Here is a 25,787-nt window from a genome sequence, read left to right on the forward strand (position 1 = left end):
GAGAGAAAGCCTTTTACTTACTGTAGCAATTTAGATGTAACATGATTTTTATAGTTTGAGGTGCTAAAATGACTTTTTAGTGGTTTTACAACCACCAATGTAAATGCTCTTATATGGCTTGTTACGGTGTTAACAAGATTCCTTATTTTAAAATAAAGGCTTACAATTTTATAACAATTGAATTTGTAGTGAAATTCCTTACTAGATTTTAAATACAAAAAAAAAAAAAAAATTCATAATTAAATCTTGAGTTCGATCGAATGAAAGTTGAAATCCTAACATAACAACTTCTTTAATATAGATCTTTATACTTCATTCCTGAACATTGTATGACATATTATGGACTCATAAATTATTACATTGTTATTAAATTGCAAACTTAAAACCTAACAAATAACAATACATGAGAAAATCCTAACAAAAGCCTAATACTTTTATTTTATTAAATACTACTCCATATGGGTCCAGTAAACGGATGTCCTTAAGGTATTTGTTAATGGATAATTTCAGAAAAATTTTAATACCACTTTCATGAGAAATATAAAAAATTGTCAAAAAAGTTAATTACCTTTTTCTTTTTCCATAAAAAAATTTTTAAAAATAATTATTAAACCAATGCCCTTAAGGAATCCATTAACTTTTCTCACACTATATATGGTACTATTAGGTTTATTTAGGTTACCAACTTGGACCAAAACTTTTTCCTTGAAACTAGAACAGCCAATTGTCTACATTAAAAAAAAAGTAGAAGCAAATGTTGACCATGTTAAAGATGTTAAAAAAGGGGAGGTAAGGCTTGGCTTTAGTGCACTGGAGCTGACGCGATTCAAACATGTGTGAAAATCAAACACTTGTCCGCATTGTTTTGACAATAGACAGAAAGTAAGCTGTGTCCCAAGGGGGGGGGGGGGGGGGGGGGGAGGGGGGGGGGGGGGAAGCAAGGCCATATTTTTCTATATAGAATGGGTGGTGCTAGAACCTTAGCCCAATATGCACTTTCACAGTCCAATAAAGTTTGGATGGACCATTGTCATTCTTTTTTAATTCCTGTAGTCAATATATTGACAGAGGATGATGACATTATGTAATCTTTTTAATGTTTGAATAAAATTGCTATTTTAAACTAAAAAGAAATGCATTAGTAATTTTATATTCCCAATGGAAAAACAAAATTAAATTCACTAAGGAATAAAAAGATAACAGCAGAATTACACTACGTACACTCCAAAAAAATTATTGTTATTCAAACAAACAAACAAAAATTGTAAATTAAAAAAAAAAAAATTGTGGTAGTAATCCATTGATTATCTACTCAGGCACTCAAAAGATTAAAAAAAAAAAGAAATTTCCTCATTTAATTTGGTACGTAGCCATTACTTTGAGCCTTTTATCAATATAAATGACTAATTAGTATCTAATTAAATAAAATATATTCTAATAAAAGCGATTCATGCATTGATGACCAATAATCATATATATTTTTTGGGTAAGACTTATGTACAATATTTAGGTGCTGTTCCTTAGGTAAGATTTTGCCATGTAGATTTTTTTTCACGGAAGGAAGTATATTTTTTTATTTAAGTAACTACATGGTAGAATCTTAAGAGGAACTTAAGGAATAGCATCTAAGGTACTGTACCTAAGTTTTGTCTTTTTATTTTATTTTATTTTTATTTTAAATATAAGATAAAAATTCTACTCTAACTTAATCTAAGTATATATATGTGTGGAATTCCTTCCTATTTAGGTTTGTCTATTGTTGAGTGGTCTATTTATGCACTGTTGAGCAATGCACATGAGATTAGTCATTGTTTTGACTTATGTGCATTTAGCTGGGTTAGAAGAGAGGCAAATAGTGTCACTCACATTACCTTACCTCAATGTAACAAATTTGCTTTTACAAATAGGTCTTTTGTTTTTTGTAATAAAAATTTTTTCCCCTCTCTTTCGGTTTTGAAAGAGTTGGGAAAGGATGTTTGTGGTTTTTTTGTTTAATTAAATCATGCATTAAAAAAAAAAAAGTCATTGCTTAATACATTGATGAAAAAAGTCAAAAACATCATCGAAAAACTGAAATTAGAGTCTACATATATGTGGGCCATTGTAAGCCATGTCAAGCTTTGGCGAACTTGATTGCTACTTTCTCAGTTGTGGGACTGATCTTATAAAAGTGCTGCAGATAATCCCCCACAACTACGTTCTTGTAACTCTCATTCTTCATCGTTGTATTCCTTACAGGCACAATCTCAGCTAAGGAGGCTGGGTTGTAGAACAAAGCAACTGAGAATCGCTCAACATCCATTTGGGTCACAACCCTATGCCATGGACTCTGTAACCTCCCATTGCTCATAATCTCTAGCATGTCTCCCACATTCACTAGCAATGTGTCCCGTGGCCACTTCACGGGGAGCCATTTTTGGTCCTTGAGTACTTGGAGTCCACCAGAGGTGTCAAATTCCATTAAGATAGTGAGAGCACTTGCATCTGTGTGTGGTGTGAGGCCCAGGGTTTGGTCAGGCCTAGGACATGGTGGGTAGTAGTTCACTCTCACATTGATTTCACTCTCATTAGTGTCGAACTGTTGGATAAAAACATGTCTTTCTAGTGATAATGATTCGGCAAGGACTTCAAGCAAGTCATCCAACACCTTTCTTGCTTCCCTGACGTATAGTTCTATGGCTTGCCTGTCATTATATATAATGTCACTAATTGTTGTGACTTGTGAGAGGATTAGAGGACAAATGTGCATGTGAAGATTTATTTTATTTTTATTAGCAATTATAAATGAATATGTGTGTGCTAATATATTAAAAAAGTGGTTTCAAATACTAATTTTATTCTATTTTCAAGGTTGAAATGATGGTCCAATGATAATAATGTCCTTTGTGGTGCTTTATGTAAGGACCTTTAGATTGTTGGCAAAATTTATGACATTTTTAGATGTATTTTTTTAATATTATTTTTGCATTGTATTTCAATACTTGTGGTGGGATTAATTTTGTATTGGGTTCAAGTGGTTTCAAGTTGGAGATTGAAGTATCTTCAAAAAAAAAGTTGGAGATTGAAGTGCATATTGAAAGATTTCGCTGGGTGAACAAGCAAAAGTGTCTGGCGAAATCAGATTTTGAAAAATAGTTATTCTAATGGATTTGTTTGATACTTTGCAAACAATTGTTAAATGAAAATGCCAACACATGAGAGTAATTAGTTACGAATTTCTCTGCTATGCTAGCCCTTTGCCCATCTATTTAAGCCCCATTTACCACGAAATTTGATACTAAAAAATTCCGATCCTAATTGAAGTGTTAGAGAGCCAAATTAAATGTTAGTTTAATTACCCATTTCTCTCTACCTTCGCCTTCTCTACATAGCCACATACTAATAGAGGAGATAAAGACCATCACATTCATCACTACCTCAGAGTTGTATGAGTTGATTGGTGTTTGGGAACCATTGGAGCAACCCAAAATCAGCCATGGAGGCTTGAAGTTGCAATTGGAGCATAATTGCGAATTTGGATGAATGCTTGAGTATATAGGTAACTATCTATTTTAGTGGATTGTTTTCGATAGTGAGAGATGTTTTTATGTTTTGTACTCAGTTTTTTCTTTTCAATAACACATTGTGTGTTATAATTTTTTGTGGGTTGTCCATTTTATATGTTTATTCATATTTATGTTATCATTAATGTTTACTTTAATTTGGACCAAATTGTTAGATTAGGCTAAAATTGACTAAGCTGTAATTTAAAACTTGGGGTCTAAATCATAATTAAATTTGATTGTTCTCATATTTTGAACTCCACCTTCCTCTCCCCAGTATTTTCCTAGAAGTTATATGTTATTATATATACCCCGAAACTCCCAAACCAATATTTGCATCAGGTGAGCTTCATTTGCAGGCTGTTAATTTTGGGCTGAGCTTATGAATGATTTTTTTAAAGGTTTTGTAGGAGCTACGTTTGTAGCCCAAGCCCAAAAGATATGGGTTAAAGGCCCAACGAACCCAGGACAATGAATTTGTAGAGAGTGGGCGAAAGAGCTGGGTTGGTTATGAATTAAACAATGGTTGGCCAGGTTACTTGTAGTGATGATAATATGAAGTAATGCTTGAACAACTCCCTGAATGAATGTCCGAAGAGATGTTTTATTAAGTGAACAGTAAATACAACATTCAGAGCTACAGTAAAACTTTTCTTCCTTTTTCTCACGTCCCCATTATCAGGGACCCTTCTTCTTTATATAGCACCCTTTTTCATCATCTCCACCGTCCACTTGTTCTTCATCTGCGTATCCACTCAAGTGCACGTCACGTCATGTGTCCCCTTTAGTTCTTTGTGAGTGGCGGTAGCTGAGGTTGCACTGTTCAGGAGTCTTCTCCACATAAATGTGGCCAGAAAAACTGTTGCAGTGCATTAAATACGGTGGTAGCAGCTTTTCCTTTAGATATTTTTTAGTTCTGATCATCTCCAGACCTACCCAGAACTTATCATTATCATTGGAATTGCTAGGAAGATCATTTGGACCTTCCACACGCTTGATTGATCAAGGTTATTTGTGACCGAGGAGTAAGACATCTTCGGACCAGTGGTAGCCTCTTCGGACGGTACTCCCCCTCTACTTCTGGGCTTTCTGCCTTCAAATAGGCCGTTCCAACCAATTATTGCTCATCGGAAATATAATACTCCTCGACATGGTGCCCTAGGCCCATTGAGTAGCTCTAGGTTTCTACCCTCACAATAGCCCCTCAAAATCTTAATTTTTCCCTCTCATCCGAAGAGAAAAAGTGGGATTTTGACTTGTCATGGAGTTAAAGCTTAAAAACAGACAAAAATTCGTCCTGGCACGTGTATAGGTATAGATGCGCGCGCTCCATCATTGCTGCCGTTGTTTTCCGTATTCCTAAAGCGCTACATTAATTACTCCAGGGGGCGTCTTGTCCTTGGCATCCAACGGTGGGCTATTGATCCAACGGACGGGGTTCTTCCTCGGGATTTGGGCGAAATAACTTCTGCCCCTTCGTTTGACCTCGTATAAAATCTCAGAGGTAGACGTTTCTTCCTTACTTTGCAACTCTCAGACCATCCCACAAGAACAAGCATACAAACGCTTCGAGCTCTTCCAATCGCCAATTTTAATCCTTCCCAGAGTTTTCAAGAATCATTCCCAGAGTTCAGAGATCGGTCTCTAGTTCAGTTCCTGTAAGTTCTCATCATCTCAATCCTTCATTTTGCTCTTCGGCTGTCCTTTTTTCCTTTTGAGCATCTATTTCCTCACTGCTACATCGTACCTCCATTTTTTCATTAAGGAGTGATGGGTAAACTTGAGTATTTGGTAGATAGCCCTGCCCAGTTGGAGAAGTTTAGGGCCACATACCATATACCTCCCAACGTGGGTGTGAGGTATTGCCCTTCGGAGAAAATACTAACTGATCGGAAGACGGGGGAAGTCGTGATTCCTATCATCGCCTTCCTAGAAGGAGGGATGACAATTCCTATGGCCCCTATCACCACTAGCTACCTTCGAAACCATAGGATTACCCCTTGGCAATGTGCACCTAATATGTTTAGGATCTTAGGAGCAATTGAGGACCTTAACTGCCACCTAGGACTGAGGCTCACTTGGCTCGACGTGGTGCACATGTATGAGTTCCACAGCCAGCAAGGGGTGGGATATTATTTAAAATCCCGGTCCGACATTGTTAGGCTCATTTCCTGCCTTTCCAAATCCAATAAAGGGATTAAGGATGACTATGTGATCATCTTGGGCGCGTGGCATGACGGCCCTCACTGTCTGACCAAGCCAAGAGAGCCAGGTGGGACACATTAGTCTTAGGCACACTAACCATAGGCTCAAGATCTTTGTCTTTTAACAGTTTTTGATTCTTGTGTTGCTATTTCCCAGTTTCTGACAAAGCTCTCCTGTGACTTGTGACAGATAAAAGAAACATATCTTCTCTGCTCAGCCTCACCAATGTCGCCGCGCTTAAATTTTTATTACGGTCAGAGATCTTTGTAAGCGAGGACGGACAACTCCGATCGGCTCCCCTCATCCTAGGGTATAAAGCAAAGCCAAAGGACTTCCAACCGGTCGGCAACGCGATAACTCAGGGAGATCACCGTCTCAATCGTATTGACGTCTCGTGGAAGGGTTTTTTGGCACCGCACGAGCTTCCACCCGTGCCACACCCAAACCCTCAGGGTATACCCCCTCTCGTCCAGCCACTCCAGCAAGTTCCCCTCGGACCAGAGGTTGAGGGTGAAAAGGTTGGCTCCTCCACCTCCTCGCTAGAAGAACAAATAGACAAGTTCCACTTCGGGGGGGAAGCTTCAGGGGCAAATCAAGTGGTAGAGGTCTCGGACGCTGAGGAAGAAGGTGACAGGCAGTCCAGCGTCCACCCACTTTTAATAATTGCCCTTCCTGACGATTCTTTGGACGACGACATGGCGGATTTGAAACGTCTAATGAGGAATAGGGGCCAAAAGGCTGAGCAAAAGGGCGCTGGCACCTTTCAACCAGTAGAGACCCTGCCTCCAGTGCCTCCCCAAGCTCCTGAACTCGGCTTGAAGCCCATGCCGAACCTACAGAAGAAGAGGCCCCTCGAGCCTGAAGAGAGGGAGGTGGGGGTGCCACCAAAAGTGAATAAGCAACAGAAGACGGCGAGAGACCGAGGCAAAAGGCCCTCTTCCACTAAGAGCCGCGACGAGGTCGTCGGCGCTGAGATCCGCCGAGGAGGAGGACCTCGCAACTGGTCCCCACGGCTAGAGTTGGATGGCACTCCCATTCCTTGGGATACATCCTTCAAGAATTACGATGGGGGAAGGGCAGGATATGTTGCTGAGGCCTTACAGCAGCCACTCCTCCTCCCTCATGATATGGAGTCCTACAGGCGCTTTAACCAGCAGGAACTCTTCTTATCCCTTAAGAGGGATATAGCCATAGTAAATGAACTCACTCTTTTAATTCAGGTTCTATTTTTAATTTGCTTTGCTTCCTTTCTTCGCCTTATGCTGAAAATGTTGTCATGCAGATTACTCAGCAAATCTACATGGCTGAGGAATGGAACAAGAAGTCCTACCTCGAGGCCCAAGTAGCAACCCAGTCTCAATCCGAGGCGGAGAAAGCTCTTGGCCAGCTGAAGGAGGAGTATGCTCGGATGTCAGAGCAACATAAAGCTGTGACTAGGCAGAGGGACAACCTTAAGGCTGGCCTTAAAAACGTCGAGACCCAGGCCGAGGAACAGCGCAAACAATTGAACATGTCAGAGATTAACCTGGCGACCGAAAGGGAGCTAGTGAAGGGTCTCCAGGCCGAGCTTCAGAAAGCCAGGGAGAATGTCCAAGTGGCTGAGGAGAATGCTCGGCTGGCAAAGGAGGCAGTTGAGGCTGAGAGGAAGGCAGCCTACCAGCTGGGGGTAGAAGAGGTTGGGAACCAGCTTACAGAGCAATTTGCCGTAGTTGCCTGAGATTACTGTGATGTAACTTGGCAAAAGGCACTGGACGCAGCTGGAGTCCCCCTCGATTCCGACTTGAGGTTACCTGGGAGCGTTTATTACGACCCTGAAATCCAAGTGCTCCTAGGGTCTGATCCTCCTCCTCTTACACAGCTTCCTGAGGCTTCGGAGTAAACCATAATCGGCGAACTCTCCCCAGCTAGCCTCGAGGTTGCCAAGGAACCTGGTCGGTCCGACGAGCCTGTTGAAGCTCTTCAGGACAAGGGCAAAGCTTTGACGGAGAAGAAGACCCTCCTAGAGTCCAAAGACCAAGCTGCTGATCCTTCGGTCTCTCAGAGGAAAACCTAGGGACTTAGGGGTTTCTTATTTTGTATTTAATATATTTTCTTCTGTTTGGTGAGGATTTTGTAAACTTGTCCCCTTTTTAATTAATGAAAACTCTTTTGCTTTTATTTATTGTGTCTCCTGTTACATTCTTTATGACTCGTTATTGCTGCACATGACTGTTACTTTTAATTGAGATGACAATATAGCCAAACTCATTCATCATATCATGTAGAAGATGTAAGCAAAAATTAGTGCTAAGAGAATCCGCTAGTATAAAACTTACTAACAAGCTATGAACGAGCTTAAGTTGTAATGCTTAGGAGAACTGTAAGGGGGTGCCAACCAACCCAAATCATCTGGTCCAAGGACTATAGGCATGAATGAGTTTAAATTTAAACACTTAAGAAAATTGTAACGGAGTGCTAACTAACCCATATCATCTGGTCCGAGGACTACAGGCATGAATGGGTTTAAGTTTAAACACTTAAAGAGATCGTAACAGAGTGCTAACTAACCCATATCATTTGGTCCGAGGACTACAGGCATAAATGGATTTAAGTTTAAACACTTAAAGAAATCGTAACAGAGTGCTAACTAACACATATCATCTAGTTCGAGGACTACAGGCATGAATGGATTTAAGTTTAAACACTTAAAGAAATCGTAACAGAGTGCTAACTAACCCATATCATCTGGTCCAAGGACTACAGGCATGAATGGATTTAAGTTTAAACACTTACATAAATCGTAACAGGTTGATATGCTGATTAAAAGAAAAATTTGATTAATAATAATACCTTTTGAGGTTATTTACATTCCATGGGCGTGGTATCACATGATTGTCCAGGTCTTCAAGGAAATATGCCCCGATGCCAGCCCTTGAAGTAATACGATATGGCCCTTCCCAATTAGGCCCTAATTTTCCCCAAGCTGGGTTCTTTGCAGTGCCAACCACCTTTCTTAGTACCAGATCACCAGGTTCCAGAGGTCTGAGCCTTACGTTGGCGTCGTAGCCCTGTCTAAGCTTTTGTTGGTAATGCACTAATCGGACCATTGCGTTTTCCCTCCTTTCATCAATTAGGTCCAAACTTTTCTCTAGCTACTCATTGTTACCTGTCGGACTAAACGAGCTCGTTCTCAACGTCGGGAATCCAGTTTCCAAAGGTATGACAGCTTCAGCCCCGTAGGTCATTGAGAAGGGGGTCTCTCCAGTAGACCTGCGCGGAGTAGTTCTGTAAGCCTAAAGCACATGTGGCAATTCTTCTACCCATTTACCCTTTGCGTCATCTAATCTCTTTTTCAAGCCATTCACAATGACTTTGTTGACAGCTTTGGCCTGGCCATTACCCTGGGGATAAGTTGGGGTGGAGTATCTATTCATGATCCCCAGTTCGCTACAATAACTCCTAAAAGCTTTGCTATCAAACTGTAGGCCATTATCCGAGATGAGAATACATGGGACTCCAAATCGAGTAACTATACTCTTCCATACAAACCTTTGCACGTCTACGTCTCGGATGTTGGCAAGAGGTTCTGCCTCGACCTACATGGTGAAGTAGTCAGTGCCGACCAGCAGATATTTCTTGTTTCCTGCAGCCTTAGGGAATGGTCCCACGATATCCAAGCCCCATTGGGCGAAAGGCCATGGGTTGGATAGTGGGTTGAGGGTCCCCCCTGGCTGATGAATGTGTGGGGCAAATCGTTGACACTGATTACACTTTTTAACATAATCTAGGGCTTCTTTTTGCATGTTTAGCCACCAATAACCTTGAGTGATGGCTCGGTGAGCCAAGGACCTACCTCTAGTGTGGCTTCCGCAGGTTCCTTCATGCAGTTCCTCTAATAATAGCTCAGCATTTTCAGGATGCATGCACAACAAGTACGGTCCTAAATAGGAACGTTTGTATAGTTTCTGATCTTTAGACAACCGGAATCTGGCTGCTTTCCTTCGAATTTTATCGGCTTCTCCCTTCTCTTCAGGCAAGATATCTTCCTTTAGAAACTTAACCAAAAGGTCCATCCAACTGGGTCCAGCCCTGACTTGATGTACTTGAACTACTTCTTTTCCTGCTTCGGTGGGTTTATGCAAGTCCTCGACGAGGATAACTCTTGGCAAATCCTGTGCCGAAGAGGTGGCTAGAGTGGCCAAGGAGTCAGCGTGTGAGTTACCATTCCTAGGAATATGCAGCAAGCTGAAAGATTCGAACCCTGACTGCAGATGTTTAACTTGGCTCAAGTATCCCCGCATTCTTTCATCCTTTGCCTCAAACTCCCCCTGTACTTGACCCACAATCAACCTTGAATCCGAGAATAACTTTACTGCCTTTCCCCCCATCTTTTGGACCATACTCATCCCTATCAGTAAGGCTTCGTATTCCGCCGCCTCATTGTTTGTTGCCGAGAAGTCCAGCCTTAATGCTTTCTCAATGATGATTCCCTCGGGGGATATCAGCACTAGCCCCACTCCAGAGCCTTTCTGGTTTGCAGCACCATCCATATACGCCTCCCAATGGGAAGGGCCTTGGTGAGAGATCATACCAACCGATTTTTCATCCATGTCTGATGTCAACTTTACCTCTTCTAATCGGGGCTCCGTGAACTCGGCTACCAAATCAGCAAGCACCTGGCCCTTGACCGAGGTGCGTGGTATATACTTGATATCAAAAGCCCCTAGGATCGTCCTCCATTTTGCAATTCTTCCAGTATAGTCTACACTTCGGAGTATAGCTCTGAGCAGAAGCTGGGTGAGAACGACGACTGTATGAGCTTGAAAATAATGTGGGAGCTTTCGTGTACCGAGCATCACTGCTAGAATAGCCTTTTCCAATGGTAAATAACGGACCTTGGCTTCATGCAGCGACTTGCTTACACAATAAACGGGTTTTTGCACACCGCCATCTGCTCGGATCAGTACCAAGCTTACAGCATGGGTAGCTACAGCGATATACGCGAACAAGACCTCGTCGGGCTCAAGGCTGGACATGATTGGTGGTCAAGCTAGATAATCTTTTAACTATTGGAAGGCCACAGCACACTCTTTTGTCCACTCGAATCCTTTCCACTTGTTAATCAAGGAAAAGAAGGGCCGACACCTATCCGCTGATCAAGAGATAAATCGATTTAGGGCTGCCGTCATCCCTGTCAGTTTCTGAACCTCCTTGGGATTCTGAGGAGCTTGCAACTTATTGATGGCCCTTATCTGATCAGGGTTGACCTCAATTCCCTTGTGAGTCATCATATATCCTAGATACTCGCCTGATCCCACACTAAATGAGCATTTAGAAGCGTTCAAGCGTAGCTTGTATTTCCGGAGAACTTCAAAGGTACTTTCTAGATCTTTCACATGCTCGGCCACCACTTTGCTCTTCACCACCATGTCATCTATGTAGATCTCAATATTTCTTCCCAGCTGTGGTTCAAACATCCTCGTCATCATCCTTTGGTAAGTAGAACCCGCATTTTTCAAACTGAATGGCATCACTTTATAGTGGTAGTTACCCATGGGAGTCACAAAAGCAGTCTTCTCCTGGTCTTCCAGGGCTAAGGGTATTTGATGATAGCCTTGGAATGCGTCCAAGAAGCTCATTCGGGAGTGTCCGACAGTGGCATCTACCAGCCGATCGATTTTTGGCATGGGAAATGGATCTTTAGGGCATGCCTTATTTAAGTCAGTGAAGTCCACACATACTCGCCATTTCCCGCTCTTCTTCCTCACCACCACAGTATTTGACAACCATTCTGGCTAGAAAACCTCTTTAATAGCTCCAGCTTGTTTGAGCTTTACTACTTCTTTTTTGACTGCTTCAGCGTGTTCCCTCGATGGACGCCGAAGAGGCTGCTTCTTAGGGGTAATCATGGGGTTTACTTTCAAATGGTGGCATATAAATTCCAGATCCACCCCTGGGGCTTCATAAGCGTTCCAGGCGAATACGTCGAGATTCTCCTTAAGAAGTCGCACTAACTCTTCTTTTTCCTGCAAAGGTAACTGAGATCCGACTTGAAAGAATCTTTCGAGATCATCCCCAATGACGACTTTTGTTAAATCTTCGCACCCTGCACCCTTGTCTAGATCTTCAGTGGGCAATAATCGATGCTTTGGTTGCTATAAGCCCTTTTCAGCTCTGGTTGATGACTCGGCTCTTGGCCCATGTTGAATGGCAGCCACCAAGCATTGTCTAGCTACGGATTGATCCCCCCGGATTTCGCAAACCTGGCCTTCAGATGGGTATTTGATTTTCTGATGTAAGGTGGAAGAAACCGCCCCAAGCGCATGAAGCCAAGGTCTGGCTACAATTGCCGTATAGGGTGAAAAAACGTCCATAACTATGAAATCCACCTCCACCACCTTTGAGCCAGTCTGCACAGGTAGTCGTATTTGGCCCTTTGGGGTAACCACTCTTCCTTCGAAACTGATCAGCGGAGAACTATATGGTGTTAAGTCACTAAGTTTGAGGTTCAGCCCCCTGTAGAGATCAGGGTACATTATTTCTGCAGCGCTGCCTTGGTCAACCATCACTCGTTTCACATCATACCCCCCAATTCTGAGGGTGACGACCAACGCATCATCATGAGGTTGGACAGTGCCCACCTTGTCCGCGTCCGAGAAACCTAAAACTAGTTGATCATCCAGTTTACACCTCTTCGGACCTTGGCCAGATTCCCCTGCAGGTAACCGATCCACCTACATGACCTTGGATGGCCAGGATCCTATTCTCTCTGGGGCTGCAAAGATAACATTGATAGTACCCAAAGGGGGTTTTAAAGGATCATCCTTCCGGGACTCCGCACTCATCGGACCTCCTCGGCCACTGGTGTGATGTAAGAGATGTCGCAGTTTCCCTTCACCGACTAGTTGGTCCAAATGAACCCACAAACTCCTGCAGTCCTCAGTCGTGTGTCCATGATCCTGGTGGTATTGGCAGTAGAGATTGCGATTACCTCTATCAGGATTCCCTACCATCTTGTTCGGCCACTTGAAGAACGGCTCGTTCTTGACCTTTTCTAAAACTTGATGGACTGGATCTCTGTATACGGTGTTGAAAGTCTGGGGGTTGGCTGCTCTTGACTACGCAGGAAAATCTCTCCTCGGTTTGCTGTTGGTGTATCGATCCGACCTGAAATCCCTCCTCTCCTGGGAGATAACCTTCTCCTTGCCTTTTCCTTGTTGTTGGTCTTCTTCAACTCTCTTATACTTCTCAATGCGGTCCATTAGCTAACGCATGCTAGTAACGGGTTTACCAGAGAAGGATATCCTTAAACCATGATCGGTAGGGAGGCCGAGCTTAAACGTTTCTAGGGCCATTGCATCAAAATTGCCCTCCATGTCATTAAACATCTCCCAATATCTGTCCGAATACACCTTCAGTTTTTCTCCTTCTTGCATGCTCAAAGACAGCAGGGAAGACAAAGGTCGGGCCACTCTTCGGCAGGTGACAAAACGTGAACCAAAAGCTTGGGTGAGCTCTTTGAAAGAGTTGATGGAATTTGGGTTCAGCCCATCGAACCACATCATGGCAACTGGCCCAAGACTAGAAGGGAAAACCTTACACATCAGCGCCTCGTCCCTGGAGTAGACAGCCATCCTTTGGTTAAAATGACTCACGTGTTCCATGGGGTCTATTTTACCGTTGTAGATGGTGAACGTTGGTTGGTTAAAGCGCCGAGGAAGTCTCGCCTCTTCAATCCTGCGCGTGAAGGGTGACCTAGAAATCTGGTTTAGAGCCCTGCTCATGGCATCGTTTCCCACGTCTCCACGTGATGGACTTCTGCGTTGCCCCTTGCGATGAGATTCCTCTTCATAGGTATAGGACTTGCTGGCTGGTGTCCTGGATTTATGTTGATAAGTGACGTCCGGCTCGTCATCAGGGTCCTCATCAGAATACGAGGAAGCCTGTTTCCTCTTTGCATGGCGTAACTCCCTTTTTAGCTTTTCAATCTCCCGTTGCAAATCTCGGTTCTTCTCTGCATGGGACATGCGACTCCCGCCATGTGATTGGTTCTGACTAGGGGGCACGGTGTGTACGCTACCCTCGCGGTTTTGTCTTCACTCTAGGTTGAGAAAATGGTCCACGTGCTGAGATGCCCTAGACTTCGCTTCTTGTTGACCGTGTCCAGCCATCACCTACTGTTGTCTTCACCCTTGCACAAGCTCTTCCCACAGACGGCGCCAATTGTAGGGTTTGCGTTTATAGCCCAAGCCTAAAAGATATGGGTTAAAGGCCCAACGAACCCAGGACAATGAATTTGTAGAGAGTGGGCGAAAGAGCTGGGCTGGTTATGAATTAAACAATAGTTGGCTAGGTTACTTGCAGTGATGATAACATGAAATAATGCTTGAAAAACTCCCTGAATGAATGTCCGAAGAGATGTTTTATTAAGTGAACAGTAAATACAACATTCATAGCTATAGTAAAGCTTTTCTTCCTTTTTCTCCCGTCCCCATTATCAGGGACCCTTCTTCTTTATATAGCACCCTTTTCCATCATCTCCACCGTCCACCTGTTCTTCATCTGCATATCCACTCAAGTGCATGTCACGTCATGTGTCCCCTTTAGTTCTTTGTGAGTGGCGGTAGCTGAGGTTGCACTGTTCAGGGGTCTTCTCCACATAAATGTGGCCAGAAAAGCTGTTGCAGTGCATTAAATGCGGTGGTAGCAACTTTTCCTTTAGATATTTTTTAGTTCTGATCATCTCCAGACCTACCCAGAACTTGTCATTATCATTGGGATTGCTAGAAAGATCATTTAGACCTTCCACATGCTTGATTGATCAAGGTTATTTGTGACCGAGGAGTAAGACATCTTCGGACCAGTGGTGGCCTCTTCGGACGGTACTCCCCTTCTACTTTTGGACTTCCTGCCTTCAGATGGGCCGTTCCAACCAACTATTGCTCCTTGGAAATATAATACTCCTCGACATGGTGCCCCAGGCCCATTGAGTAGCTTTGGGTTTCTACCCCCACAGGTTTATTTGTAGTTTCTACAGCAAACAATGATATTAGCTTTTATTTTTTTTTTACTTTCCTTAAAAAAAAAGCTTTTATATTTTTACTCAAAAGAAATTTTCTTAAAATTATAAATAATTTTAAATTATAGGAATAATATTGATGAGTTATTAAATCTACTAGAGAATTTTTTTCTTTTTATAGATATATTAGAGAATCTTTCCAAACATAAGTAAGAAGATAATGTTGAGATCTTCATATCCTTCAATCTAAATTATTCATGCCATTTTCATTAATTTAAAAAAACCGAATATTTTAGGAAAAATCTTCTAGAGAAGTGATGATGGTCCATCCAATTGAATTATATGGTCAATTTAGTTTTTTTTTTTTTTTTTTAATGAAAATTTGTTAAAGTATAATAGTACTTACAAATCCTATTTTTTAGGAGCTTCTTTCTCTCGTTTTCCATGAGACTTCCTTCCCTAGGGTTTCCTACGGGGCTGCTTTTTGCTTTTCTTTTTGCTGTTGTTTTTTCTACCGTGGAGTTCACAAACATGGCAGATGATGTCTCACAGATCCTAGAGAAGATGAAGTTAACCTTGGATGAAGAAGAGACGATTAATATATCAGATGAAGGTCAGCAAGAAGAATTGGAGAGCTGTGCCTTGAGTCTTATTGGGAAGTTTTTAACTTGCAAACCCTTTAATAAAAGAGCAGCTTTGACAACACTTAAAAAAGCTTGGGGATTGGAGGATGGTGTACAAGCTGTGGAAGTCGGCTCTAACTTGTTTCAGTTTAAGTTTAGATCTGAATTTGAGTTGAATAGAGTCTATATCAGAGGTTTATGGAGTTTTGATAATCGAGCTCTACTCTTAACAAGATGGAAGTTGGGGATGACGGCAATGAATGTCAAGTTTGATACAATAGCTCTTTGGATACAAATATGGGGGGCACCTTTTGAGATGAGATTTGCCTGGGTACCGGAGGAGGTAGGGAACCGGTTAGGGAGGGTTTTGGGGGTTGAGAGGCGACGTAACAATGACAGTCAGAATTTTTTTATGTGGGTTAAGGTGGCTCTTCCACTGGAAAAAGAGATACGGTGGGGAGCTTTTTTGGCTAGTTCAGAGGGGAAGAAATATTGGGTGGATTTCAAGTATGAGCGGCTGCCTATATTCTGTCACTACTGTGGAATACTTGGGCATGAACTCTGGTTTTGTGCTCAGTATTTCAGTAAAACAAAATCTAGGGCTGAGGTTGAATGTGGTTATGGAGATTGGCTGAAGGCATTGGGAGGCAAAACGAGATCACCACAGTAGAGAGAAGTAACAGAGGATGATTTGCATGGAGGGAAGAAGGGTGACAGTAATGGCCAGTCAGTTTCACAGAATAGGGAAGAGGTGGGAGCCAATGGTGGTGGGGAAGGGAGGTAACACACCAAAACGGTTATAGACGGAGAGAGGGGTGCTTCTGGAAGTGGGGGATTGGGCTGACCGCGAAAACTTTGCTGAGAATCAAGGGAGTGGAGGTGTGGAGAAGGGAGGTGGTGACTTTGATTCTTTATTGGGAGGGCAGAAACCGTGCTTACATGAAAGCTCTGAGGTGGCGCCAAAATCTCTTACTGAGCACGTGCAGGTCAGTAATGTTGTGGTTGGGCTGAATAACACTAGAAAGCTCTCTACATGGACCGGATTAGTTCGAATGGAGGTTGGGCCTGTGGGAATAATAAAAGAGGGAGCTAAATCTATTTTGGGGAAAAGAAATAACCTGATAATGGAATTTGATGGGGAGGTAGAGGTAGATAAGAATATTGGGAAAAAAGGGAAGGTTTGTGAAGATTTATTTATTACTGAAGTGGCGGGGTGTTGTAACACCCTTGCCGAGAGCAATGAGACTTTTAAGTTGGAACTGCCAAGGGCTTGGGAACCTTTGGACAGTTCAAAGCCTTCACAAATTAGTGAGGGAACAAGTTCCCGATGTATGCTTCTTAATGGAAACCAGGTTGGATCAAAGTGGTTTTGAGAAGCATTGTGGTGATGTACCTTTTAAAAATAAATTAATTGTGAAAAAGCCTAATTCGGGTGGAGGATTGGCTTTGCTTTGGAAGGAGGAGGTGACTTTAGATGTTATTAATTTTACTGATAACCATATTTTGGCTAAGGTGGTGGAGAATGATGGTTTTGTATGGTATCTCATAGGGTTTTATGGATGGCCTGAGGCAATTGAAAAGCGGAAGTCGTGGGAACTTTTAACTCATTTAAAGTCTTTTGTTCAGGGTCCATGGTGTTGTATTGGAGATTTCAATGCCATACTTCACGCATTGGAAAAACAAAGTGTCTATGCACCTTATCATAATTAGATGGAGGATTTTCGAGTTGCTTTGGAGAATTGTGAATTGACAGATTTGGGTTTTACTGGGCATAAATTTACTTGGACAAACCAGAGGCCAAGATCAGCCCACACAAAACAATGATTAGATAGAGCTGTTGCTGACAAAGATTGGATTGAAAAGTTCCCTTCTAGTTCGGTTTCTCACTTGGTTAGCCATACTTCTGATCATATTCCTATTTTGTTGAAAACTATGAATGACAAGAGGCTTAGGGGAAGGGGGGCTGTTGGTTTTCAGTTTGAGGAGAGTAAGTTGATGTGGGATGATTGTGAGGAAGTTGAGCATGAGGCGTGGACAAAAGGTGGGCAGGGCAGTTTGGTTTTGAGAGGTGTTATGGATCGAATCCAAGGCTGTGGGGCTGATTTGAATGCGTGGGGTTCATCAAAGACTAAACCTGAAACAGAAGAAATCAAAAGATTACAAAAGAAACTGGAAGTGCTGAATGCAGAGGAGATGACTGAGGATAGCCTAAGGGAATTTCTCGATGTGAGTAAACAATTGGATGATTTAATGCTTAAGCAAGAGATTTTTTGGTGTCAGAGGTCCTGAGTGTCTTGATTAAAATATGGGGATAGAAACACTAAATTTTTTCATTCCAAAGCATCCTAACGAAGGCGTCGGAATTTTATTGAGGGAATGAAGAATGCTAATGGGGTGTGGGTGGAGGAGGTGGATGAAGTGGCGGAGGTGGCATCAGAGTATTTCATGAATATCTTTAGAGCAGGTACTTGTGACAGAATGGAGGAATGCCTTAATACAGTTGACAGAAAAATAATTGATGATATGCTGGAGGTGCTGTCCAGGCCGTATAGTAGTGAAGAAGTGAAAGCAGCGTTGTTCCAGATGGGACCAACAAAGGCTCCTGGACTTGATGGTATGAATGCACTTTTTTATCAAAAATTTTGGCATATTATTGGTAATGAAGTGACTGAGGCTGTGTTAGATTTTCTCCATACTGGTCATATGGTGTCTGATATTAATTATACTCATATTGTGTTGATCCCTAAAGTAAAGAAACCGGAAAAAATGGCAGATTTTAGACCTATTAGTCTATGTAATGTGATATATAAAATTATTACAAAAGTTTTGGCAAATAGACTAAAGTTGATATTGCCACATATTATTTCTCCTACTCAAAGTGCTTTTGTACAGGGACGCCTTATTACAGATAATGTATTAGTAGCCTATGAGACTCTGCATGCCATGCATATTAGGAAAAAGGGGAAGAAGGGGGCTTTAGCTCTTAAATTGGATGTCAATAAGGCCTATGATAGGGTGGAGTGGGAATTTCTTAAAGGCATGATGATTAAACTGGGGTTTCCGGAGGTTTGGGTGGATAGGGTTATGAGTTGTGTCTCTACACCCTCTTTTTCATTCCGAATTAATGGCAAGGCCTATGGGAATATTGTGCCTACTAGGGGTATACGACAAGGTGATCCTTTGTTCCTTTATTTATTTCTAATATGTGCTGAAGGGTTTATGTCACTCCTTGCTAAGGCTGAATCTGAAGGGAGGTTGCATGGTGTGGCAGTATGCAAACGTGCCCCATCTGTAACTAATCTGCTTTTTGCTGATGATTCTTTGATTTTTTTGTCAGGCTAATAAAAATGAAGTGCAGGTTGTTTCTAATACTTTACAGCTATATGCTGAAGCTTCTGGCCAATGCATAAATCTGGAGAAGTCTTATGTCTATTTTAGTAGTAATGTGTCTGGGGAACAGAAAGCATGGATAATTGATAAATTAAAGGTAAAGGAAGTCGAGAAGTTTGATACTTATCTAGGGCCGCCTACTTTGATAGGAAGACGGAAATATGACACTTTTGGTTTTATTAAGGAGCGGGTGTGGAAAAAAATGCAAGGATGGAAGGGGAAGTTGCTCTCTCGGGCTGGCAAGGAGGTTCTCATCAAAGCTGTGGCTCAATCCATTCCTACGTATTCCATGGGTTTTTTTTAGCTACTTGGGAAATTATATGATGAGTTGGATGCTATGTGTGTTAGATTTTGGTGGGGACAAATTGGGGAGGAGAGGAAAATACACTGAAAAAATTGGAGTTTTTTAACACTGTCAAAGAAAGAGGGTGGAATGGGTTTCAGAGACTTACGATTATTTAATTTAGCCATGCTAGCAAAATAGGGATGGCTGTTATTGCAGGATAAAAACTCTCTTCTGTATAGTTGTTTCAAGATAAAATATTTTTTGAGGTGTGATTTCCTTGAGGCGAAGGATTGTCAAAATAGTTCCTATGTGTGGAGGAGTTTGTTAACGGCTCAACCAATTTTGAAGAAAGGATGTTATTGGAGAGTGGGTAATGGAGCTTCTATTTGGGTTTTAAAGGATTGTTGGCTGCCTAACCAACCAACAAAAAAAAAAAATCTTTTTCAACCTGAGGAGGAGATTTGGGAGTGGAGGGTCTTGGATTTAATTGCTGGGCCGAATCACCAGTGGGGCAAAGAACGTATTAGGGTAATGTTCCATCCATTTGATGCAGATGCTATTCTCCAAGTGCCTTTGAGCAGGTGAGTGGTGCAAGATGTGGTGGTCTAGTCTACTTCAAAAAAGGGAAACTATATAGTGAAGTCTGGATATTATGTGGCAAAACAGCTACAGATGGAAGAGAGCAACCTTGGGGAGTCTTCGACGCAAGGAATGAATGGGGCATTCTGGTCACGTGTCTGGCAGGCTAATGTTCCTAACAAGATTAAAAATTTTTCATGGCGTGCATGCCTGAATATTCTGCCATGGTGTAGTTCTTGTCAGCTTGAAGAGGAATCGGTTTTGCATGTGTTGTGGGGATGTGGGGCGGCATAAGATGTTTGGGCTGGGAGTTTAACTTGACTTCAAAAATCAGGTACTGTGCAGACCGATTTTCTGCAGCTAGTTGCAAGTTTAATGATGAGACTTTCAAGGGAGGAATGAGATCTGTTTTGGGTCACCTGTTAGTAGATATGGAATCAGCGCAACACAACCTTGTATGGGGGTGTATTCCAGCATCCTTCAAGGTCATCTCAGCAAGCATTAGAGTATTTGAGAGAGTTCACAGAGGCACAAGACCAGCTGCGTGTTTCAGCTCCGATTCTGTCTGTGTCACAACAGGTATGGCAGTCTTCGATGGGTAATTGCTTCAAACTGAATTTTGATTGTGCTTGCTTTGACGAGGGAGCTGCTTCGGGTTATGGGGCTGTGATTAGAAATGAAAAGGGTGAAGTAATAGCTGCTTTGGCTGTGAAGAGTGGTGCTGTTCGGGACAGTGAAGAGGTGGAAGTGCTTGCATGTCGTAAAGCTCTCGAGTTAGCAATAGACACGGGCTTCATGGAAATTATTTTGGAAGGTGATAGTGTGTTGGTGATGCTGACGGTTTCCCAGGCTCAACTGAATCTTTCCAGGCTTGGATTAATTTATGAGGATATTTGGTGCTTGGCTGCGGGTTTTAGATCTATTTCGATTAATTGTGTTAGGCATACTGCTAATGGGGTCGCTCATGCTTTGGCTAGATTTGCTAGATTAATTGATGATGATATTGTTTGGTTGGAGGAAGATCCCCCACCTGCGGTGGATGCTTTGTATTTGGATGCTAATGCTTTAAATTAATGAAAATTGATTGGGTCGGGTTTCCAAAAAAAAAAAAAAAATAGTACTTACAAAAAAAGAAAAAGAAAAAGAAAAAGAAATTTTAAGAAATCATATATAAACAAATATATATATAAAAAGTAAAGGCTATTTTTATTATATGCAAGGTTTTTTTTTTTTTTTTTTTGCCAGGCAGGCCATTATTGTGTCTAAATTATTTTGGAGGATAATAGGAACTACTTGTCGGTACAAGTTGCACACCAAGACAAAAGCATGCACGTGTTCTGTGGAAAATACCTGAAATTTGTTGGTTTTTGAGGCCAAACATGGAGTCCTTCAGATGCTCCTTCAGGTGCTGCTTTCATGGTCAGCCGATCAATCCAATCCAACGGCTGATCTTCCGACTTGACAAAATTCCGGCCATAACCCATGTTTTCAACACTGGCATAAGATCCAACACTTGCTTTTTTCTCTTCAAAGGGCAACCCAAAGAACCCTTTCACTACATCCTTAACACCATGCAAAACATTAGAGGGTACACCATGGTCCATAATTAGAAACATGCCCCACTCTTTGGCAGCACTGGCTAGCTTGGCTAGCTCTTGGGCTCGAACCTTGGGCTGAGGCTCAGCTACCAACCTTAACTTGGCCATATTTATGGTTGGAATTGGGAGGGCGACAGAGGGTGTGACTGGTTGGTGATCGGGATGTACCCTTTTGAACTTATCTGGCAAGTGGTTGAGCCCTTGGAGTTGGCGTGCTAGTTCCTGCACCACTGGAACCTTTGAGGTTCTTAATTGGCCTTCTTTGTCTATGAAGCTAGCTTCATGGAAGTAACCTTTATCTTCCTCCTCCATGTGTTTCTTTAGGAATTGGGAACCAGAAGCCTAAGCCTGTGTGTGTGTGTGTGTGGCAGAGAGCCTAAGCCTGTGTGTGTATGTATATTTGGTTAGTAGTGAGATAAGAGGACAAATTTAGTTGTGGCAGAGAGCTACTTTAGGCACGGCTGACAATTCATCCATATATGGGCTGTGGTCCGCGCGCGTGGGTTAAAATAAAAATTGGGTCATAAAAGTCAGCGTTTTGGTTGAGAAGTTATATTCTTTGTGGGACAAGTGTCTGCATTCTCTTTATCTCAAAGAAAAAAAAAAAGGGGGTGCCTACATTCTTTCTTTTTATTCTTTTATTTTTTATTTTTTTATGAGAAGATTGCGACTTTATTAATTAGCAATAAAAGAAGATATATCATGGAAAATAGCTTGTTCCAAGAAACAAGGGTTCTTTTCCATCCAAATAAAATAATCAACAATTCTCTTGGCATGTTTAGTAAAAAAATGAGCTAACCTATTCCCTTGACCCCTGACAAAACTCTCCACAAAAGGACTACAAGCCTTTCACCACAGAATCCATAGTAGTTGGAGGTAGCGTTAAGCCAGCCAGTGCGCGATAGATAGTAAGCAAGTTGCCCTCCAATATAGAGTCTTGAATGCCTATATTCTTCGCAAACTATATCCCTGCTTCAAACGCCTTTGCTTCAGTCTCGACCACTCCTAATGGTGCTGGAATCTTCTTGTTCCAAGAAACAAGGGTTCTTTTCCATCCAAATAAAATAATCAACAATTCTCTTGGCATGTTTAGCTAAAAAATGAGCTAACCTATTCCCTTGACCCCTGACAAAACTCTCCACAAAAGGACTACAAGCCTTTCACCACAGAATCCACAGTAGTTGGAGGAAGTGTTAAGCTAGCCAGTGCATGATAGATAGTAAGCAAGTCGCCCTCCAATATAAAGTCTTGAATGCCTATATTCTTCGCAAATTGTATCCCTGCTTCAAACGCCTTCGCTTCAGTCTCGACCGCTTCTAATGGTGCTGGAATCTTCTTGTTCCAAGAAACAAGGGTTATTTTCCATCCAAATAAAGTAATCAACAATTCTCTTGGCATGTTTAGCTAAAAAATGACTAACCTATTCCCTTGACCCTTGATGAAACTCTCCACAAAAGGACTACATGCCTTTCACCACAGAATCTGCAGTAGTTGGAGGTAGCATTAAGCCAGCCTGTGCACGGTAGATAGTAAGCAAGTTGCCCTCCAATATAAAGTCTTGAATGCCTGTATTCTTCGCAAACTGTATCCCTACTTCAAACACCTTTGCTTCAGTCTTGACCGCTCCTAATGGTGCTGGAATCTTCTTGCTTAAAGTAGCTATAACCCATCCTTGATCATCCTGTATTATTACCCCAACCCCTGCTGCCTTCTGCTTCACAAAGGTCGCACCATCTACATTGACCTTGAAGTTAGGTGTTGTTGGAGGAACCTAGGATAGGATTTGTGCCTCTGGAGTCGGAGTGCTCAATGATAAATCCATTGCTGCATTATACTCCTCCAAATACTGCACAACCCACTTCATCAGAATAACCCCTTCTTTCCTTGCATTGCTAACTCGAACCTCATTTCGATTGTTTCATAGACTTCGAATTACATCCCCTATTAGCAAACTCCATATCATGTCTTTGAAGGATTAACAATGGTCATGTTCAAAAGGGATGACCAGCTTTGAGCAAGTCCAAAGTTCCTAAGCCCGCGGACAAGTCCAAAACAAATGTGTTCGTTTTAGACCCCTTAAAATACAACCAGATTAACCTAGTTAATTAGCCAAGTGATTATTTAGTCAAATTATCAGATCTAGGTTAACAAAAATATATCATATCAATGTAAAGTGTGGAAAATAAAGAACACAAAGATATGATGACCCAGGAAAACCAAACTGGTAAAAAACTTGGGGAGGATTTAATCTAGCTATCCTCAAGGTAAAATGAATCTACTATGAAAGAATTGAAATTTACACAATAGTGACTTAGACCACAACATCCTATTGCTACCTCGAGTAGAAAATTTACTACCACGACCACGTGATAGCTCCGAGTCCACTGACTACTTCTTTCTTGGATTCCCAACAAGTACAAGCATTCCTGCTTGTGTATCTTTAAGCTCTTGAATCAGCAACTAAAACGATCACCAAGTTCTTGACATAGTCTTGATTCTTGATAACCCTAAGTATGTGTGAAGGCAAGCACCTCTAGATCTCACAAAAGATTCACACACACAGCATAAAGAGCAACCTCAAAATGTGGCTAGGATTTTTCCTTTTATACTTAAGACAAAACATAAAACCCTACACATCAAATGGGCTTGGGATGAGTTAGAAAATTCTGTAGAAAAACAATCTACATGAACTTTGATCAATCGAGCCTAATTTTCGATTGATCCAGCCAGGCAGATTTACACAGTAAATCCTATAGAACACTCGATTCCAACTTTACATATAAATACACTTTGAGTAAGTCTAAACAAGACTAAAACGTTTTGATCATGGTTTGCCAACATTACAAAATGAAGTTCTAATACATTTGTTCCTAATTCCTTATAACCTAACAAACTCCCCCTTTGGCAATCCGTGACAAAACACAAACTTAACAAAATGCTCAAAGTTTACATAAAAACAGCCCATTACAAAAACATAGCCCAACATAACAAATTCAACCTAATTACTATCTATCAGTTGCAAGTTTAGACAGCAGCATGACTGAATCAACTTGTATATTTCCTAAAACACTCAACAAACGCATAAACACATGTGTGGAAAATATAAGTAAAACAAAATAACTTCTTGATTTCACTTAACACAAAATAAAGACTATATCATGAATAACTTCATAAATATAAATCAATAAACAATGTGAAACAATAAACATATACAAACAATGTATCTCCACCTATCATGGACAACCCAAACAAAATATATCATGAGCCAAAAAGATAAATACATAATGAAGTACCTAGACACAATCTAAAGCTCCACAGCTCCAAAATAGAAAAAAATCTCCCCCTAACAACAAAAACCCTCTACAAATGTACTCCTTCTTTTTGTGACGAATTGCCAAAGGGCAATAAAAAATCATCAAAAGGAGGTGGCGGAGGCGACCATCTAATATGCTCCAAATTCGCTCGCAAAGCACAAAGCTTATCAAGCGTGTCCACCAAAATTTGTCCATGATCCGCCTGAACGGTCATGACAGTTTCCAACATACAACAAATGCCTGAATCATTCGAAGTAGAAGGCAGATGAATAGCAGCAGCAGTAGTAGGATTTACAGACGCCTCAGTTGAAGTATCACTTGTAGAAGAAGGAGGAGGAGGTGCGACACCTGAAGACTTAACCCTAGGGTATTTAGAGCTTGCTTTTATCTAAGCAACCCTCTGCCTAAGAAAGGTGGCACCTATAGGAGCTATAATATGAACAGGCTCAGACGTAGGAAACTACTCTAATCCTAAATGCAAAAGAATCCGATGAATAAAAACCAGAAAGAAAAGAGCATGAGCAGTAAAACTACTCTTATGAACCTCGATCAAAGAATGAATAAAAAGATGAGGAAAACTCATAGGAGCGTCTGTGACAAGGGCATATAAAAAAGCACAATGCTCGATTAGGATGGTGTGCAAATGAGAGATAGGCCGCAAAAAATGACAAGTAATCCAAAAGAAAAGATAATGAATCTCAGTCAACTTAGCAGACGTGATCCGAGGATTAGAACCCCACTGGATAGAAGTTCCAGTGATGTATGACATGATATCATTGAGAGGAGGAGACTTATCATAAGGATAGATAGGATGCTGGACCAGTGGCACCCCAAGAGCATCAGCCACTACTAAAGGAGTAATGGTGTACCCATCACCCTGTATCCAACTTTTCACCTGAGTATTGGAATCATAGGAGTGGACAGAGGTTCAAGTAGAACTCTCTGATCAAGGTAGCCGGAGGAGGATGATCAACATCCAACAAAGGCAACCAGCCCTTATGGTAAAAGTTTCTCCTAATCTCACCATCTAACTCATCTAACAAAACTTTCCTCTTAGCCTAGACATTTCTATGAAGGTTCAACTTCTCATAAGCTTCCTGGTTTTTCTCATTTAAGAACCTCTATAACTATCAAAGGTGGGAGAAGAAGAAGAGGAGGGGGTCCTATGAGCTCTAGTCTTCCTAACCATGATGCTAAGGTTCATAAGGACAGACACAAAAGAGACAAAGAGAAAAACAGGAAAACCAAGGGC

At 41.6% G+C, this 25,787-nt stretch overlaps 1 protein-coding gene across 2 annotated transcripts; it reads right to left on the minus strand.

The window, feature by feature from the left end:
* Window positions 1–2,007: 2,007 nt before the first annotated feature.
* LOC112034688 (protein SRG1) lies at window positions 2,008–21,715 on the minus strand. 2 transcript variants are annotated; one of them, XM_065772341.1, is made up of 2 exons: window positions 20,974–21,715; window positions 2,008–2,705 (listed from the first exon to the last, which is right to left on the minus strand). In XM_065772341.1, exons 1-2 carry the CDS (start codon window positions 21,531–21,533, stop codon window positions 2,114–2,116), a joined length of 1,152 nt encoding a protein of 383 aa, XP_065628413.1. In that variant the 5' UTR covers window positions 21,534–21,715; the 3' UTR covers window positions 2,008–2,113. The 2 variants fall into 2 exon arrangements, with proteins under 2 accessions (XP_065628413.1, XP_023923277.1); XM_024067509.2 differs by having other exon boundaries at window positions 2,008–2,684; window positions 20,974–21,711.
* Window positions 21,716–25,787: the final 4,072 nt, after the last annotated feature.

This window comes from Quercus suber, unplaced genomic scaffold (genome assembly GCF_002906115.3).
Source record: "Quercus suber isolate HL8 unplaced genomic scaffold, Cork oak 2.0 scaffold_57, whole genome shotgun sequence".
In the NCBI taxonomy this organism is placed as follows: Eukaryota; Viridiplantae; Streptophyta; class Magnoliopsida; order Fagales; family Fagaceae; genus Quercus; species Quercus suber.